The following is a 20,722-nucleotide window of genomic DNA, read 5'->3' as shown; positions in this document are numbered from 1 at the left end:
TATTGAGGAATACAGAGACAGACAGTATAATAACCTATGTGACATGTCAAGATATCTTATTAATGAAAATAAGATACTAGATATACTAAGCAAATTTCCTAAATTTGCTTGTAACAGATAAGTGAACTATAGATATGTAGATATAAATCCATATGTATTCCTGTTAACCCTTTGGGGCCTAGTTCCTAGGCCTTTTGTGTATCCATATGCTCTCGCGCTACCGTCCACAGGATGGATATGGGGTGCACAATAAACTAGCCACTTCGGTGGCAAAATCTAACTCGCCGGGAATCGAACCCGGGCCCTCCGTGTGTGAACTGAGAGCTTTAGCCACCAGGCCACCGGGTCACCCGACACTGTGATGGATGTAGGTATCAGCCAGCATAGACACACAGGAATAGTCCCATGCTAAAAGCGTGCCATTCTTCCAAGGATAGATGGCGATCCCATCGGGGCAGTTGCTTGGGTTGTGGATATTGTTGGCTGCAAGTGATCGGGGCTATTTCTCGGCTGGGCATCTAGCAGTAGGAAAGTTTCTCTTTATGATGTCGTTGACTTTATTGTGTCTTGCATGGCAGCTCTTGGTTTGGAAACACTTAAGGCCATATAGACCATATTGGTCGGCATGCAAATCACTGCAAATACACGTATGTTCCGTGTGAATTGGGGCAGTAAAGCGGAGAGCCACTTCAGTGCGGAAGGTCTTAGGGTTGAGGTGTGTTCCTGTTGCCGAAATGGGAGCTATTTGGAGAAAGTCCCCAGAGAGAGGTGCAATCATAGCTTGGAGACGGGCAGTCTCCCTGTCTGATGTTTCAGCCCTAAGCATGTTGGGAAGCACCTTTTCAGTTATGGGGCCATCCCAACTTGACTGTAGGCCAGTGCTGCACTAGGTTTTGGTGCTGGAGCAGCAAGAGTCTCCTATTCAGTAATGGCACTGGCATAGCTAGGGTCCTGTATTCCTGCTGAGTCAGGAGGTTGTTCGGAAGAATTTGTTTTATTAGCACGTTTGATGCTATGGAAAAGGATAGGAAAGCTGATAGGGCAAGCCTGAGGCTTGCAACCACTGTTCGTCTTCAAGGGAAAGATTCAATACGCTCTCTAGCATGGTCTTAAGGAGGGAGTCATATTCCTTGTGTTTCGGACTGCTGAAGGCTGGGGAGCATCTCAGAAAGTAGGTAAATTTTGGGACTGACAGGCACCTGGTGAGTAGGTAGAAGGCATCATGTGTATCGATGTCTTTCATCCTGCCTGCCATCGTCCTGTGGTCTGAGATTTTCTTTTTTAGAATCAGATCAATGGCACTGTGCCCGAGAGGAGCACCAAGGAGAGTGCTGTTGGCTGGATCAATGGCTCGTGATTCTGGTAAAACTAATATTCTGGATCATCTGTCGATTGGTAGAAACTATTTCATATTTGGTTGAGTTTAAAGATAGGCCCAGGTTCTCTCCCATGTCTTTAATTTTTCTGATATCCTCTAGGACAGATTCTGTAGTGCCACGTAGGGTACCATCAGCCAAGAACCAGATATTGAGCTCATTGGAGAACGCTTCTGTGACTTCCTTAATGACCAGACAGAACAGAAAGAGGGCTAGAGTGTCCCCCCCCCTGTTGCACATCCTCATACGAGTTAATTTCATGGTCCCCAAACAATAGTTTAGAAGTCACACTGTAACACTATTGTATGAAGGGATAGAGGGAAATGAAGTGTCTAGAAACTGCTTGGAGAGCAGCATCCCTTCTGACTAAGTTGAAAGTATTGGCAAAATTCAATTTGATCAAGGTTTTCTCATCTGACATGATGTTGATATATACTCGTGCTGCGTGGGCAGCTGCTTCACAGCCCTGTTGAACGCCGAAACCGAGCTTAGTTGGTTTCAACATTGCGGCAGCCTCTTGACTCACCCTTCTTACTGCAGCCTTGGCGACTAGGCGCCGAAGGGTGTTACCCACTGCAATGGGCCTGATTCCTCCATCCTTTTTCCGGAGGGCACACAATGAGGCACCAAAGAAATGGGGTGTAATGGCCTCCGGGACATTGCCAGCCAGGCACTCATTGGAAGATTTGGCGAGTTCAAACAGAAACTTCTATGAAATATCGCCAAGTGTTTCTTAATAATCCGAATCATGGAGTTTGGCCCATTTGGCAAGGGTTTACTTTACTTAATAAGCCGAAAGAAAATTTGTTTTTGCCATAAATCAGTGGAAATAGATCTGAGCATAAAGAAAAAAAAAATATATATTATAGATTCAATGAAATATTAATTATGTTTAAGCTGACTAATTATATGTATGGCAGAATATATTTAAAAAATGTTTTTCTTTTTTTGTGAATTTTAGTGAGGTTAGGTGGCCAACTATGTCCTACATGCCAAAATTTTTACATAAGCAGGCACTTTTATCAGGAACTGGCAATAATTACCAGTGGTAGAGGAAAATGTCCAAGCATCGCAAATAATTTGTTTGATTTATTTGATTAATTTATATCAAGCAGCTGAATGGTACCATTATTCTTTAAGCACCATTGCAGTTTTCTCTGTTTTTCGCCATATTATTACGTGTGTTCATGGTTATTAACAAGACCAGGAGAGCAGCACCGAAGAAATTTCATGAAGGTATTTGTGCATATGGAGAAGCTAAAATTGTCATCATAGGTAAAGGCAGTAAATTCAGATTTCTTAGTATTAAAGATTTCTGTGGTCGAGCTAACATCAAACATTTACTGTATTTCTCGGCTTTAAAAGCTTCGATGCATTAGACGCATCCCAATTTAGAAAATAATAATCAGGAAAAAAGTTAAGAGTGCCTAATACCAAGTAATATTTAATCCACTGAAACCTATGGTAATTTTACATGTAGAAATAAGGTTACGTTTGATTTATGGGTCGGTCAAAACATAGGACAGGCCTAGTGCTCGCCTGAACACCCCGATGATCTCTCAGGCTGAACTGGTGACACAGTCGCTGCTGTGTGCGCAACTCTTTATAATGAGGCTCCCAGACTGCATACTGATGCATCTTTGTCAGTGACGGTATAAACAAAAAATGGCTACTTAAGCTGATGTTGGGCCACTTTAGTTGCTTGGCAATATTTGACACTATAAGTACCATAACATATGGTAAATATGATTACCGGTACCTAGTAATAAAGTGAAAATACCCAGCATGTGCTAACAACAGCGTAGTATACGGTAGCATTATTTTAAAATGCCTACCATAAATGACGCTGCTTTGTGACTTCAGAAGTTTAAGAAATAAGAAAGGAAGGTGTTACTTAAGGAGGAATTTCGTTTTCTGTCAAAATCCCAGTACAGTAACCGTATTTCATAAATAGCTTGTCTCAAAACATTATAAATATACTTTAATTTTGAAACACTGCGCTTGTTTTAGTTTCAATAGCTCGGCATTGGACGTAACTGGCAAAACAACAGCCCGCCCCACACTCCAAACTTATAGCTCCTGTCATTGATCTTCAGTTTATAGGAAGCAGGGTGGTTTTTGGAGACATTTTATGGATAAAAATGCGTGTAATAAGCCGCGAATATGGTACCTTATTATACCACTTCAAGGAAATTAATTCTCTTTTAGAAAGCACATCGCACACTGAAGGATGATCTGGCCAAACGGTCCAATGAATTGAACCAGATTACTATGCCAATGAAAGAAATTCCACTTCATTAAGGGTCTTTAATGACCCTTAATGAAGTGGAATTTCTTTCACTTGGGACGACGCCTCTTACAGTAAAATTTGGGTATTTCTCCCGAGATACCCAAATATATATATAGACTCAAGAGTAACTAAAAAACAAAGGAAAGGGTGATACTATCTTTATTTGATATTCTTTAGTATGGATTTCTTATGTAGACTCTAAACACGTTACATATATGAATCTGAATGACAAACTGATTGATCCCTATATTATGAAGAAAGTTTTCTCTAAACAGAAATTGAATGAGATGAAAAATCTCTATGATGAAATGCTAATGAAAAGAGACTTAGACAACGTTAAATTGTATTTTGGAAATAATGAGACTTGCATGGACATAAAGAAACCAGTCATGAGACTATACTCTATGGAATTACTTCCATAAAGAATTAGCTAAGTCTGTGTACGTGGGATGGGATTAAGGAATTTATGTCTTTGCTACTGCAGATTTTAGGGAAAAGTAGCATTTGTGTTTCTTCAATTGTTACTTGGTTCTTTTATGACTTGATAAAATTGTGAGTGTGCATCTAAATATTGTAAACAGATAAAATGAATTAAGAAAGAAAATTGCATCCTACGGAACTGTAAGAAAAACATCGATTTGGGGAAATAAGATGAACTTACGTAATGATACATGTGTTGATGATACATGTGTTGATGATACATGTGTTGATGATACATGTGTTAATGATGCATGTGTTGATGATGCTGCAGTGGTAAAGGACTGGAAACATGTGACCTGACTTATTAAATTATTAAGTACTCAGCGAACTGGTAAAATTTGTGCTCGCGTAAACTGAGATACTTACGTTCTGTGTATTTCCACGGGACACCTGAGGGTGAAGCTGTGCACCTCCTCTGTTGTTTCTCACTCGTCTGGCTACCACATCATTGGTCCACTTGTCGGTAATGCCTGATTCTTTTAACTGCAGCAACAATTGCTTAAAACGCAGATAAAATGGGGCGCCTTTCCTAAAGCAGAGAAAGTAGAGCATTTGATTCTCCAGAAATTTTTTATGCAACCTGTAACGAGGGGCTAATCTTATCGTGGGCCCAGTAACAGTCTTAACAACTGAGGAAAATAGAGCTAAATTTCATAATCTTAGGATTTATAGGTAGTGAGAATCTTAACATATTATATAATACTCAAAATTCTATGAACATCTATATTAATTCCCCTCAGGATTAATAATACCATTCAACTTTTCTCACAGTCGATGACATTCACCTATTTGACTCGTGAAATCGTAAATGAACGGGTTGGAACAGATGGTAAGAAAGTCCTGAAGCCAGCAGGTCAGAAAACTATCACAGTGGATAACACACTGCCATTCTATACCACTCTCACAAAAGAGATAATCATTGAAATAAAAACATACGTGCCTAAATCCCCAACCATTTTCATATGCGAGTTGAAGACCTTCATTGGTGATGTAGAACGGTGTTTGACCGTAGTTGTCAGTGTAGAAGGACTCGATGATGACTTTGATGTAGAACTTGGGCGAGAAGAGTGTGTAGCTTCCATTTTTCACAAGCGAGAGTGCGTTATCTGCCGTCACAATCTAATGTGCATGTATATTAAAATAAATAATTAAACATTCATGATATTTAACACCAAACAATTCATTTTCTGAATAAAATATATTTCATCAAATGTATTTTTTTTGTTTAAATATTTCCTAAACGTCTATCTACTATTCAAATATATATTAATGTTAATTACAGTTTAAATCAATGATGTTGCTCGTAGCCTCAGTGATATTCCTATTACGGACAGACTTTAAATCCACTTAATCAATCAACGGTAAAGCTACAATTTATTCCTTCTAATTGGGTTAAAGTTTTTAAACATATCAGAAAAATCATTGCAAAGTTATTGCATAGAAACCGATAAATCAGTTTTCTCATTTCATTAAAATAAGAAACCTGAAATCAGCACAGCCTAAAAAAAAACAAAATCATGGTTCAAAATACATCAATTTTGAATTTTTGAAGCTGATTGTCAGCGTCATTCTAAAGTTAATGCATGGAAGGCATGTTCCTCAGTTTCTTTAATAATATTGACAAATTAGGACTTACATATATTAAAAACAATGTAAATCTTCCTCTGAGTAAAATACATCAACAGTGTTTAATTTGAAATTCCTCAGAAGATGCATCGTCACGTTCTTGAACCCCCAAAAATGACTTTTTTAATAAATTTGGGAAACTGAGTCTCACATAACATACGATTAATATCAAGAATTTCTGGGGTTAATGTCTATCAATAGACGTATAATGCAGAGAAACCAATTTCTGTACCGACGAAGTCCATAAAGAAGGATACAAAAAAGTCTGGCTAAAATACATGAACAAATATGGTTGGAGGACGACAAAAAATGCAGTCTTGTTATTATAAAGATTTTTTTTAATAAAACTGGTATATTAAAACAATACACAGTTGCTTAAAGATCGTGTGGCATTTGCTGGACGTGAGCCAGAATGCTTTCTGTGATGTATCTTTCATGAGTTCAACTGACCTGGTCGCCTGTACATTGGCTTCCATCCAACTCATTTAACAGAGTCTGATGTACGTCTTAAGTACAGTAAAAACATTTACTCTTTCCTATATTACTGAATGTATGTTATTCGTATACATTACGCAGATAGTCAGTGTATGGTTGACTCTAGATGTATATATATGATGCCGAACTGGTGAGTTAGACCTGAAATACAATGGCCATTTCCACAGAATAAGTGAAGTGAAAATTTGTTTATGCAAAATCTCTGGGAAAATCAAGCTAACTTTACGTAATATTAAATAAATTAAAATTTCTTTATAAACATTACATTAGGTTAAGTTAGGTTAGGGGAAGTTTCAAAGTTAGGTTTAGCAAAATTATTAGTTTTTACCATAATCAGTTATAATATATATTATGCAATAACCGCAAACAACTGATACAAACCATACCACGGGTGGGGTTTGAACCCGCGATCAGAGAATCTCAAAACTCTGATCGCGGGTTCAAATCCCACCCGTGGTATGGTTTGTTTGCAATCGTGTCATTACGGTTTCGTGAGTCAAACTAATACAAAATGCAAAATAACCGCGGATTTCGTGTTGAAATCAGCACATCATGAGGAGCAAGAAATGCTACAGAAAAGATGAAGTCCAAGAAAATTCGTTCAAGGAGAACATATTTTACTCGAATGAAGTAGGGAGGCAGGAGACACTAAGTGCCCCAGGTATACCAGTACCCAGTGCCCAGTGCCCAGTGTTAGAAAGATTGACTACTAAAGCATTAGAAGACAGCCAGCCCACAAGAACTGATACTGCAGTAATGACCTGATAAACGTTACATCAGTGACATGAAAATTATCCAAAATTTGGTCAGACTTTTATATGATATAAAAGATTTTATGTTCTGAATATAGATATGTCTGGAAATTATCTTAGGAATTTTCAGTACATTTAGAAAATAGGTCCATTCGACTCGGTTAAAACTAAAGGCAGACACCTGTAGTTTATCCATAAGAAGAAAACCATAGTTTATTTATCCTACAAGATTCTTGGGCAGATGCAGGTCTAACCACCAAGAACAAGCAGGAAAACAGGACCTAATTGGTCATTGCGGAACTACAACACTAAAGACAATCCAAAGTATTTGTATTGGAGTCTGGTTTTAGACTATACACTATAGCCTTAGTTATAAATGAATGGAGTTTGACAAAGACTCCACTACTGCTATATAATGAACGCGTATCATGTTATATAATTACAAATTCATTCAAGCCGAGAGGAACAAGGAAAAATGTCTCTGGCTACTGAACAATTTGAGGAGTTATTGCTCACTCTATTATGGCAGGAAATCACATGTGATTCCTACGCAGTCTGTGTGGAATATCAGTGTTGTGATAACATCTACAGGTTTGCCGGTCTCTCCAACAAAATCCTCTCTATACCTGCTCAATGAGCTTTATCAAACCTCGTCTTTAAACTATGTATGGTTCCTGCCTCTACTACGCCACTTTCCAGACTATTCCACTTCCTGATAATTCTTTGACTGAAGAAATACTTCCTAACATTCCTTTGACTCATCTGAATCATCAACTTCCAATTGTGACCCCTTGTATCTGTGTCCTATCTCTGGAACATCCTGTCTCTATCCACCGTGTCAATTCCTCGCAATATTTTATATGTCATTATCATGTCTCCCTTAACCCTCCTGTCCTCCAGTGTCGTCAGGTCAATTTCCCTTAACCTTTCTTCGTAGGACATTCCCTTTAGCTCCGGGACTAGTCTTGTTGCAAACCTTTGCACTTTCTTTAATTTCTTAACGTGATTCACCAGGTGTAGTTTCCAAACTGGTGCCGCATACTCCAATATGGGAATGTCGTACACGGTGTGCAGAGTCTTAAGTGATTCTCTATTGAGGTATCAGAATGCTATTCCTAGGTTTGCCAGGTTCCCATATGCTGCAGCAGCTATCTGGTTGATGTGCGCCTCAGGAGATGTGCTAGGTATTATACACACCCCAAGATCCTTTTCCTTGAGTGAGGTTTGCTGTCTTTGGTCACCTAGCCTGTACTCTGTCTGCAGTCTTCTCTTCCTTTCCCCAGTGTTCATGACTTTGCATTTGGCGGGATTAAATTCGAGGACCCAGTTGCTTGACCAGGGTTGCAGCCTGTCCAGGTCTCTTTGTAGTCCTGCCTGATCCTCATCCGATTTAATTCTCCTCATTAACTTTACATCATCTGCAAACAGGGACACTTCTGAGTCTATCCCTTCCATCATGTCACTCACATAAACCAAAAACAGCACTGGTCCTAGGACCGAAGCCACTGGAACCCCGCTCGTCACTGGCTCTGACACCTCGTCACGTGCACTCACCTAATTGTACTCACCCAAATGAGGTTGCAGAGGTCGAGACTCAGCTCCTGCCCCCGCCTCTTCACTGATCGCTACTAGGTCCTCTCTCTCTCTCTGCTTCCTGAGCTTTGTCATACCTCGTCTTAAAGCTATGTATGGTTCCTGCCTTCACTACATCACGTGTGTGTGTAAATGTCTGTGTGCTTTCAGAATACCAACTTATGCTTAATTACAAAATAAGACTTTCGGTGTCGATATATTATGTAATGTAAGTGTATTGGTTTATTTTCTAATAAGTGTAAAGATGAAATACAGGGAAAATGTTTGAGTAGGACCGAATTTATAAATATTTTTACTTATGTAAATTGCGTAAATGACTTTTCAGAGGTTATTTATTATCTCTTGATTGTTATATTATATACTGATTTTCTCACCTCTAGTTTTTTCCTGATCTGTTCCACCACAGGATCGGTATTATTGGCGAAGTATTGTTGAGACGCCCCTTTCATCACCCATGACTCGATGCCCCACCTCCAGTTGTCTCTAGTTACCAGATTCTCAAATGTTTCCGGTGGTTTCGTCTTTCCCTGTACTGTCAGGTGGGCGATTAATGATGAACTGAAGCCTGTGGTTATGACCAGACAGAACACCAGCCAGGTACCTAATAACACCTGTAAACGTGGGATGAGGGACTTTACCCTGTTGTAAGAATCAGAGAGAACACCAGCCACATACCTACTACTCAAACATGTAAATGGTTTAACAGTTACATGGTCAACAACCACAAATGATACATAAGAAACACATTATTCCCTCTATCAGAAGAATAAAAAAAATCAAATTTGAGCTAAACATTGTCCATAAGAATATAAGAAAGAAGGAACACGGCAGCAGGCCTACTGGCTCATGTTAGACAGGTCCAAGTCCCCCGCAAGCCCAAGCCAATGCCCCGTCCTAGTCAGGTCAGGTCACATTCACTTAAGGAAGGAGCACGACATCTGACCTAGTAGCACATGCTAGTCAGGTCAAAATCACACCCACCCACACCCAATCATGTTATTTATCTAACCTATTTTTAAAACTACACAACGTTTTAGCTTCTATGACGGTACTCAGGAGTTTGTTCCACTCATCCACAACTCTATTACCAAACAAGTACTTTCCTATATCTGTGCAGCATAATGTAGATGAGGCGTTAACCAAGGATATATAGAGTTGAAGAACAATCTAAGGGCTCCTATTATTTACGCAAGAAAACCCACACCTGCCCTGGATAAGTGAACCCCATCCCTGCCATACATGTCATTTCGGCCATAGAAGTTGTCCCAGTTGTCAATGAATGGTACTGCATTATCCTTACAGTGTTTATTCAGCCAATATTGTGACCCCTGAATGGGTCACAATGTATATAATGTATATTACCTGTTCATATAATTTTATATTGCTTATATTTGCGATATTAGCTAAATCGTAAATATATTGCTTTATATTATTATTTGACTTAGTTATATTATTGGGTAGGATGCAACATTTATATATTATTCAGTGCTCATAGTTCGAGTGTTAAGTAGCTGACGGCCAAGTCTAACAAGCGTTTCGCTCATTATGCTGCCGGCTTCTCCGTGTTGCTGGGCAGCAGCAGTCCACGGAGAGTCACATGATCGGGGGGGGGGGAAGGGTGATCACACCTCGCCTGGAGTAGTCTGCGTGGGCTGCATTGTCTATTGTGTTTGACTTTCTTCTAACAAGACGCCCCTCACCTGCTCTTCCTTGTGGGTCCTTGTTGGAAGATCGTTTATGTCACTTTCTTGTTGTTGGTTCTGTGTAATTCTGTTCACAGAAAATAGTCTAGACTTAGTGATTTTCGACATTGTACTGAGGGTGTGTGTCGCATAGACACTCTGAGAAACTCAGGTCCTGAGCTGCAGCTTCTGACCTAAATTGTACTGGTATTTGTGCACTGTCATAGTTGGGGATTTTCTAATGCTGAACTTAGATTCAGTAGTATGGGAGTTTTGTGACTTTTGTGGAGGATCTGCAGATGATCCCTATTTAGTGTCGTTATATTATCTCCTTGTTCCTGATTCTGTGTTGCTGTTGCTTGTTATATTGCTGTTTGGTTTAACAGTCACTTTAATGTTCAAGCAAGCTGTTATGATTGCCAGGTTGGTCAAGAAGTTAGTTTATGTGAGGACTTTTAGTCAGTCACTGGTTAAGACTAGTCGAGTCTTGAGACATAGCGAACTACTTAGAGCACTTACACACATACACACAAACTTACTTGTATATATTTGTATTATGTTATTAAATGCTAACAATGTACCAGATGGTACTTAAAATCCATAGAGATGTGATTTGTGCCTTCAGCACAATACTACTGTACACGAGAGAAGTGTAGGAACTTGTATCCTATATTATATTCAATTGATTACTATAATTTACTTTGATAATATACGCCTAGACAACTTAATTGTTAATAAACTTATTAAATTTTAATTTCTTTAGTAGCCTACCAGTTGTAATCCTGAAGCACTATGCAATCTTACTAAATTCTAATGGATAATTGGACAAGGATACTGAGTACTTGTTACAAAAACCCAGTAACAGGCTGGATGCTAGAAGGGCAGTCCTTTCTAGTATTCACTGGAGATCTCTATGCTTATTAGATATCACATTTTTTGTAACAGCCAACAATTAATAACAATTGCTCTGGACAAATATTCATTTCCAACACCCGTTCTTGGCAAAATGCCACATATAACAGGGCGCCCCCCCTTTCTTCCTAATTATGTCTATTGCTGTCCTGAACTTTTTAACTAAATCCTCACTTCTATGCTTGCCTACATCATTGTCTCCAGCATTGAGGCAGATAATAGGATTGATCCCATTACCATTCATGATGTTGTCAAGCCGGCTAACAATATCCTCCATCCCAGCCCCAGGAAAGCAAACCCTCTGTCTCCTACTCCTGTCCTTCAAGCAGAATGCCCTATCCATGTACCTAACCTGGCTCTCCCCAATAGCAACAATATTCTTACCTTCCTTGGTGTCGTTCGTCGTGACGTTTTTTGGGTGGCCCGGTGGCCTGGTGGCTAAAGCTCCCGCTTCACACACGGAGGGCCCGGGTTCGATTCCCGGCGGGTGGAAACATTTCGACACGTTTCCTTACACCTGTTGTCCTGTTCACCTAGCAGCAAATAGGTACCTGGGTGTTAGTCGACTGGTGTGGGTCGCATCCTGGGGGACAAGATTAAGGACTCCATTGGAAATAAGTTAGACAGTCCTTGATGACGCACTGACTTTCTTGGGTTATCCTGGGTGGCTAACCCTCCGGGGTTAAAAATCCGAACAATATCTTATTTTATCTTATCTTAGTCGACTCACATTCGTCGGGTAGCACAGAGAATGCATTATATGTTTCCACAGCAGTCTCTTTCTTCTTCATCGTTTCTACCTTTCCATTCGTCTTCTTGATCGTCAACTTCGTTCCATGCTGTCCAGCCACTGACCAGTTTCCCTTCTTGACCTGAGGACTCGAAACAGGAGGACTACTACGAATCCTCTTGTTTTCCTCAGTCAATCGCCGTATCTCCATCTTCGCTACCCTCAAGTCTTCCTTAAGCTGCTGGTAAAGTTGCTCAAGGAGAGTACACTAACGTCCTCACTGAGCTAAGTACACATCACCACTGAGCGAAGTACACGTCACCACTGTGATGCCTGGGCGATTAAGGGTTTTTCCAAAACATCATAAATAAAATGATCGATTTATCGTAGTTTATCATATAGCGTCATTGATTTTTCCCTATATAGGCATATTTGTACTCTGTAATCATATAATAGACTATATAAAAACAAAGGATTTTTCTCTTATGTTGCTGCAGCACTGCCTAGTATGGGCCAACAGGCCTGCTACAGTGTTCCTCCTTTCTTATGTTCTTTAGAGGCTCTTTGGTGTCACCCCCTAAATGGTGTCACCTGGGGCGGCCCGACCCCCCGACCCCCGCCCCCCCCCCCTAACGACGCCTCTGTGAATAAGGCCGCCTATGAGAAATTACCCCCCCCCCATCCCCCGTAAATTAGCAGCATGGGCACGCAGTGATTTCCATGGCCTGCAAACCACGTTACTCATGCCATTCTTCTTCTTTATTTGCCGGTACTCTCCCGGCCCGGTTCTTTTCCAGATGGTGACCCGGTCTTGGCTCCCTGTCTTGGGAGTGTCTGAAATGTTTCGAGCCTGAATTCTAAATTTTATTTAATTCTCCACTGCTGGACAGAGTCACTGTAAACTATTTATTATAAATCTACGTAACAAACCAAGACAATTGTTGAGTCTCTTTCTCTATTCCCTAGCATTAATGTATTAATGTATTCGGCTGTTTCCCACCAAGGGAGGGTGGTCCAAAAAAGAAAAACTTTCATTATCCACTCCATCACTTTCTCGGCAGAGGCGTGCTTACACTACAGTTATAAAACTGCAATATTAACATCCCTCCATCAGAGTACAGACACTGTAGTTCCTATCACTAGGACTCAAGTCTGGCCCGCCAGTTTTCCTGAATCCCTTCATAAATGTTACCTTGGTTACACTCCAACTGCACGTCAAGTCCTAAAAACCATTTGTCTCCATTTACTCCTATCTATCACGCTCAGACATGCTTGTTGGAAGTCCAAGCCCATCGCACACAAAACCTCCTTTAGCCCCTCCCTCCAACCTCTCCTAGGCCGATTTCTACCCTGCCTTCCCTCCACTACAGATTTATACACTCTCGAAGTCATTCTGTTTTGTTCTATTCTCTCTACATGTCCGAACCACCTCAACAACCCTTCCTCAGCCCTCTGAATAATAGTTTTGATAATCCCACACCTCCTCCTAATCTCCAAACTACGGATTCTTTGCATTATATTCACACCACACATTGCCCTCAGACAAGACATCTCCACTGCCTCCAGCCTTCTCCTTGTTGCAACATTCGCAACCCATGCTTCACACCCATACGAGAGCGTTGGTATAACTATACTCTCATACATTCCTCTCTTTGCTTTCACGGACAAAGTTCTTTTTCTTCACAGACTCCTCGGGTACCACTCACTTTTTTCCTCTCATCAATTTTACGATTCACCTCATCTTTCATTAATGTACAAAAATGCAACTGCGTCTTAAGACTAATACTATAATGAAATAAATATGATTGGCTATCAAACAATGTCTCTATGACGATACTAATTTACTTGCTAATAAAAGGTGTTTTTTTTTATCTATGAGGTCATAAAATATGTCAGCCAATCAACTGTATGTAATGACAATTTCCCCGCCTTAGGTAGGCTGACCAGACTAGAGTTGCTGTATTAATTCCTGGAGACCAATCCTAATTTCCTTCTTCATATTTATCTTATGTCAATAAGACTTCATTTAATACTCAGTCTGCAGCTTGTAGACTGTACCTGTTGCTCAAAGTTTTGAGTTCGCTCTCTACTTTCTCCCTAAAATTCTGCAAATCATTCAAAATATGATCTTGCCAATTGAAATGAACTAATATTGCCAAATCAATGACTCATGAAATTATTGTGACACGACTGTCAACAAACCACATAAACACTCACGCTGGCGGGAGATTCATCTGTAAAAAATTGCATTCGTGGTCATAGTGTTGGCTCATGCTAACCTTCTTATGGGGTATAAATATATCTAGTTAGATGAATCTTATTGCAGCCAGCTGGCCAAGTGGCTTACTCACTGGCCTGGAGTTTTACGACTCGTTTGCCGTGAGTTCGATCCGCACCCGTATCGTGATTTACCAAATCAATATTACGTTGTTCAACATCCCAAAATGTCGCTTCAAATTACATAACAACTTTCCTTGTAACTATCATCCAGATTAGGGAAAGCTTTAGTTAGCGTAAGCGCAACACCTCCTTCTAAAAAGATATATAAACTTCGCTACGTCACTAGCAATTTTTATTACAGCAGACTGAGGACATACTCTTCCTGAAGTACTGAAGGAGGGAACAAGGGATGACTGGTTGAGGAGAGCACCCCAGCTGCATAAGATTATAGTGCCGAGCTTCACCCCGTGCATGCCTGTCACCTTCCTCCAGGCCCAGTGTAGCAACCACTGGGTCACGCTCAGTGCTCCCACACTCGCCACTACTGCCACCCACAGGCTACCTGCAAACAGTAAATGACTACATTATTAAGTTTCTTTTGCGGTAATTTCTAACGCAAAATCAGAATTTAAGAAATTTTATTTTCTGTATCTTACCGAATTACTTACACATTATAAACTTTTTCCATTTTGACACCTAACATTTTTTTTATTATGTATAATTATGTTATCTTTAATCTCATAAAGAAATTTTTACCATCTAGCACTCGTGCTGTTTTAAATAAATATCATACCTTTCCTCTCTCCTTCTCTCTCTATACACACACACACACACACACACACACACACACACACACACACACACACACATATATATATATATATATATATATATATATATATATATATATATATATATATATATATAGATATATATATATATAGATATTTATTTTTTTTTATTATAGGATGGGGTCCACCTCTGGTGCAAATTGTGGGACTCATAGCCTCGGAGAAGTGGATAAAAAGGCTTCAAGGAAAAATATTTGGATTTCTTCCTGAAGCCGTTTGAATATTCCACTTCCCCTACCACCCCATCTTTTCATATTTGTTTTTTTTTACTAATAGGAATATTTTATTACATAATATGGTACAGAAGATTTAAGAGATACATTATTGATATAAAGGTGGCATATACGGTACATGTTGTTACGTGTGTATCACCGATTATAAGGCGAAAATCTCATCCAGCTCCTCAGAGCTGGGGCGTGTGCCCAAAATACAGCAGGCATTACCCCTTTGAACAGTCGCACTGAGCCGCTGGAACAGAAAACTAGCTGCCCTGGGATCCCTAGTTACCCTGATGAGTCTTTTTCCCAGCTCCTTAAGGAATTTAGATGCACTCTTTTCCCATGAGCCAAGGGTCTCTGAGCCTATGGGAACAAACATATAATGATGGGCAAGTTCTCCATATTTTCTAGACTTTTGGGACTCCATGAAGCTGGCAGCTGCCCCTCCTTCCTCCCTGGTGTATTGGAGATAGGTATCAGCCAAGGTAGATGCACATGTATAGTCCCACACCACCTGCTTCCCATCTGTCCAGGCTTGAAGGGTGATACCATCTGGACGCTTCTGGCTGCCATCAGATCTGCATAGTTGGGGTGGCTCCCTTACTGCTGGGCATCCAGCTGTTGTGAGGCTCCTCTTGATAATGTTATTAACCTCCTCATGTCTTGCAATCTTTCCCTCGGATTTACGGCACACAAGACCATGGTACCCGAATCGGTCTGCTGCTTCACTGCCACAAATACACCTGTGTTCGGCGAGAATAGGGGCGGCAAGTCGAAGGGCAACACCGATGCGGATGGTCTGTGGGTCGAGACGTGTGCCAAGGCTGGAGTTGGGAACAGCCAACAGAAAGTCCCCAGCATGAGGGGCTCTCACTGCCAGGAGGCGGGCTCTATCCTTCCCTGACACACTCTGAAGCATTGTTGAGGCAATATTTTCCACTATTGGACCATCCCAGTGCGATTGTTTGTAGTTGTTGGGGGGAGCAGGTCTGGCTCCAGAGCCCGTTAGATTATCCCAGATTATTGCTCCGTCAATGAATTTTTGGTCCTGGACTCCTATCTTGTCCCTAAGATGTTCAGGGAGAATCGCTGCTACAAGCTCTCTGGATGCAATACACGAGGACAGAAAAGCAGGTAACGCAATCTGTGATGACTTGCGGACACCAATGCCTCCTAGTCTGACTGGAAGTGTAGCTTGGTTCCACTGCCCGTCTTCTAGAGTAAGGTTAAGTACTTACGTAAAAATCTGCCTCAGAATACTGTCATATTCGTGCAGTATAGGGTTATCATATGAAGGTGCACATCTTAGGAAATATGTCAACCTGGGCAGACTCAAGCACTTTGTGAGAAGGTACAAGGCATCGTGGGTGTCCAGATTGCCTATTCGTTGTTCCATTCTCCTTAACTCTTCCAATTTCTTCCTGAGAATTGTGTCAATGGCATTGCTTCCCAGAGGTGCTCCTAGCAAGACACTATTTGTGGGGGCAATGACTGCTGCTCCTGGTAGTTTTGATCTCACTGCATTTATCACTTGTTGACTGACTGAGATGATTTCACATTTGGATGGATTCAGGATGAGACCCATTTCCTGTCCCCGTGTCATTACCTGTGTAAGGTCATGTAGGAGGGACTCTTTTGTACCTGCTAGTGTGCCATCATCTAGGAACCAGATGTTTAGCTCGCTGGTCAGTCTGACTGTGATTTCCCTAACTGCCATACAGAAGAGAAATGGTGCAAGAGGAACTCCTTGTTGGACACCCTCCGATGATGTAATTTCATGCTCTCCAAAGAGAAGCATTGATTCCTTGCTATACCCAGCTGAAACAAAAGGGAAGAGACCAGGGAAATGTTCTTGTACTGCTGCTAATACCACGTCTCTTTTCAGGAGATTGAACGCATTCTTGAAATCTTATTTTACCACTGCATTGTCCTCAGGCAGGTTGTTGATATACGCCCTTGTTGCATGAACCGCTGCTTCACTTCCTTGAGAGACCCCAAAGCCAAGCTGGTTTGGTTGAAGCATCATGGCTGCCTGTGCACGAATACTTCGGACAGCAGCTTTGGATACGAGGCGGCGTAAGGTGTTGCCTACTGCAATTGGCCGAATTCCTCCATCCTTCTTTTTAAGTGCACAAAGTGTTGCACCAAAAAAGAAAGGTCTAATTTCATCAGGGATCAGACCAGCCAAGGAATTGTTGACGAACCTTGTAATCTCTGAAAGCAGTGTCTCTGCAATTTCCCCAATAACTGGATTAACCATTTCCTTTAAATGCTGTGGCCTTATTCCAGTGTAACCCCCAGCAGAGCCAGATGGGAACGACATTATTGCTTTGTAAATGTCTGAGTCTTCCACTATCAATGGTTCCATAGTGGGGACAGAGGTGTTGGAACTGTTGGTGCCACTGGTTTCCCTGGCAGGGTGCTTTCCTCTAAGTGCTTCAGCCGTGTCAGCATCCCTGGGAGCAACTGTATCTTCACTGGTAATAATTCTTATTGCCCCCACTGTGTTGCCCTCTTCAATTTTCTTGCTCACCTGGACTCTGACTTTTTCACTGTCAGTAGAGTGAGTGGGGGTTCTGCCTCTCCCTTTTTTGTGTTGACGGGGAAGGCGAATGAGGTTATCAACTCTAGGAAAATCTCTTAAGGATTTAATTATCATTGAGGCTAGCCTCTTTCCCCTTCTTTCCGGCACAGCTAAGCAGACATTGCCAAAAAGTAGCAAGTTGTGCCATGCCTTGATGGTTGGTGGAGCATTTAAGATAGTGGAACCATCGTTTACTTTTTTCAGGAGGTCTGTAAGTTTCCCAGCTGCGTGTGGACGGGCTGCTTTGGGAATATGTGTGAGTGTCCTGGTACCTGTTGCTTTAATTGCTTCCAAGAGATTGTCTGATGAGATGAAATCTGTTGGAGAGGGTTCAGGTGCCTGAGGTGGCTCTGGATCATCACTTTCCACAGGAGGACATCCTGAACCAGGGCAACTACCGTGTTTGCCGAGGAAACCATTCGAGTTGAGACAACGAAGCTGTAAGCATGACCGACACTTGCCTCTCCTAGTCTTATACCTTTAAAGATATATTTTTTCATTAATGTTGATGTATATATATATATATATATATATATATATATATATATATATATATATATATATATATTATATATAATATATGTATATATATAGGGAAGTACCACCTCTATAGCTGGAATGGGGACCCTCATCCTTAGAGAAGACAATAAACGTACCTCAGAGAAAACTCAAGGTTCTCCCCGGAGCTGTTTGAATATTTTCTTCTCCTACCACCCCCTATATATTTTTTATTCTATGTGAACATTTATTAATAAACAAAATACATTTACAGAAAAAAACATAAACATGAATACAATGGCACAATGTATCAAAGATGATGAATTTCCTCCAGCTCCTCCGAGGCTGGACGTGAGCCAAGTATGCAGCAAGCATTTCCCCTCTGGATGGCGACGCTGAGGCGCTGGAACATGAAAGTGGCTGCCCTTGGGTCCCTGGTGGTGTCGATGAGTCTGGAACCCAATTCTTTAAGGAAACGTGTGGCATTTTTTCCCCATGATCCCAAGGTCTCTGATCCCACTGGGATAAATTGATACTGTTGGCTAATGTCCCTGTACTTGCTGATCTTGTACTCCTCCCTGTGGTCGGCAGCTCCTCCCTGTCGCCCCACACTGTGATGGATATAGGTGTCAGGCAGTGTGGACACACAGGTATAGTCCCATGCTAAGAGCTTGCCATTCTTCCAAGGATAGATGGTGATCCCGTCGGGGCGGTTTGCTGGGTTGTGGGTATTGTTTGCTGCAAGTGATCGTGGCTCCCTCTCGGCAGGGCATCCAGCTGTAGCAAGGGTTCTCTTAATGATGTTGTTGACCTCATTGTGTCTTGCATGCCAGCCCTTGGTTTTGGAACAGTTAAGACCATGTAGACCGCATTGGTCTGCTTGCACTTCGCCGCAAATACACATATATTCTGTGTGAATTGGGGCAGCAAGGCGCAGAGCCACTGCAATATGGAGGGTCTTAGGGTCGAGTCGCGTTCCCATTGCCGATATGGGAACTGTTTGGAGGAAGTCCCCGGAGTGAGGTGCACTCACAGCCTGGAGACGGGCAATCTCCCTATCTGATGTTGCAGCCCTGAGCATGTTGGCAAGCACCTTTTCAGCAATTGGGCTATCCCAGCTTGACTGTTTGTGAGCCAGTGCTGCACTAGGGTTTGGTGCTGGAGCAGCAAGAGTCTCCCATTCGGTGATGGCACTGACATAGCTAGGGTCTTCTATTCCTGCTGAGTCACTGAGGGTGTCAGGAAGAATTTGTCTTATCAACTCGTTTGATGCAATGGAAGAGGATAGGAAAGCTGGTAGAGCAATCTGGGAGGATCTGCGTACTCCTAGCCCTCCATGCCTGACCGGAAGTGAGGCTTGCAACCACTGTCCATCGTCAAGGGAAAGATTCAATACACTCTCTAGCATGGCCTTCAGGAGAGAGTCATATTCCTTGAGTTTTGGACTGCTGAAGGCTAGGGAGCATCTCAGAAAATAGGTAAGTTTTGGGGTTGACAGGCACCTGGTGAGTAGGTAGAAGGCATCGTGTGTGTCAATGTCTTTCATCCTGCTTTCCATCATCCGGAGGTCTGAGACTTTTTTTCCTAGGATCAGATCGATGGCATTGGACCCAAGAGGAGCACCGAGGAGAGTGCTATTGGCTGGATCAATGGCTCGTGCTCCTGGTAAAACGGTACTAATATTCTGGATCATCTGTTGATTGGTAGAAACTATTTCACATTTGGAGGGGTTTAAAGAAAGGCCCAGGCTTTCTCCCATGTCTTTAATTTTACTGATGTCCTCCAGGAGAGATTCTGTTGTGCCAGCTAGGGTACCGTCGTCCAGGAACCAGATATTGAGCTCGCTGGAGAGTGCCTCCGTGACTTCCTTGATGACCAAACAAAATAGAAAGGGGGCGAGAGGGTCCCCCTGTTGCACGCCCTCACACGAGTCAATTTCATGGTCCCCAAACAATAGTTTGGAAGTCACACTATAACACGATTCTATGAAGGTATAAAGGGAAGGGAAGTTTCTATAAACTGCTTGGAGAGCAGCATCCCTTCTGACTGAGTTGAAAGCATTGGCAAAGTCCAATTTGACCAAGGCTTTTTCATAGGACATGTTTTTGATATATACTCGTGCTGCGTGGGCAGCTGCTTCACAGCCCTGTTGAACGCCGAAACCGAGCTGAGTTGGTTTCAGCATTGCAGCAGCCTCTTGACTCACCCTTCTTACTGCAGCCTTGGCGACTAGGTGCCGAAGGGTGTTACCCACTGCAATGGGCCTGATTCCGCCATCCTTTTTCCGGAGGGCACACAATGAGGCACCAAAGAAAAAGGGTCTGATGGCCTCTGGGACACCGCCAGCCAGGCACAGGTTGGAAAATTTGGTGAGTTCAGACAGCAGCCTCTCTGAAACCTCACCAAGTGCTGGAT

General features: G+C 41.8%; 1 protein-coding gene across 1 annotated transcript in view; it reads right to left on the bottom strand.

Moving 5' to 3' along the window:
• The window catches only part of LOC138852792 (uncharacterized), a 101,679-nt gene that overhangs the window by 57,155 nt on the left and 23,802 nt on the right, over positions 1-20,722 (bottom strand). Inside the window, exons 6-9 of the mRNA XM_070085681.1 lie at positions 10,313-10,382; positions 8,987-9,223; positions 5,087-5,265; positions 4,513-4,675 (exon numbers count right to left, since the gene is read on the bottom strand). Of these exons, the coding sequence (XP_069941782.1) occupies positions 4,513-4,675; positions 5,087-5,265; positions 8,987-9,223; positions 10,313-10,382 (649 nt within the window). The remainder of the gene's footprint in view (positions 1-4,512; positions 4,676-5,086; positions 5,266-8,986; positions 9,224-10,312; positions 10,383-20,722) is intronic.

This window comes from Cherax quadricarinatus, chromosome 16 (assembly GCF_038502225.1).
Source record: "Cherax quadricarinatus isolate ZL_2023a chromosome 16, ASM3850222v1, whole genome shotgun sequence".
NCBI classification, from domain to species: domain Eukaryota; kingdom Metazoa; phylum Arthropoda; class Malacostraca; order Decapoda; family Parastacidae; genus Cherax; species Cherax quadricarinatus.
The sequence above is the reverse complement of the archived record's forward strand: the minus strand, read 5'-3'. Positions and strand labels throughout refer to the sequence as shown.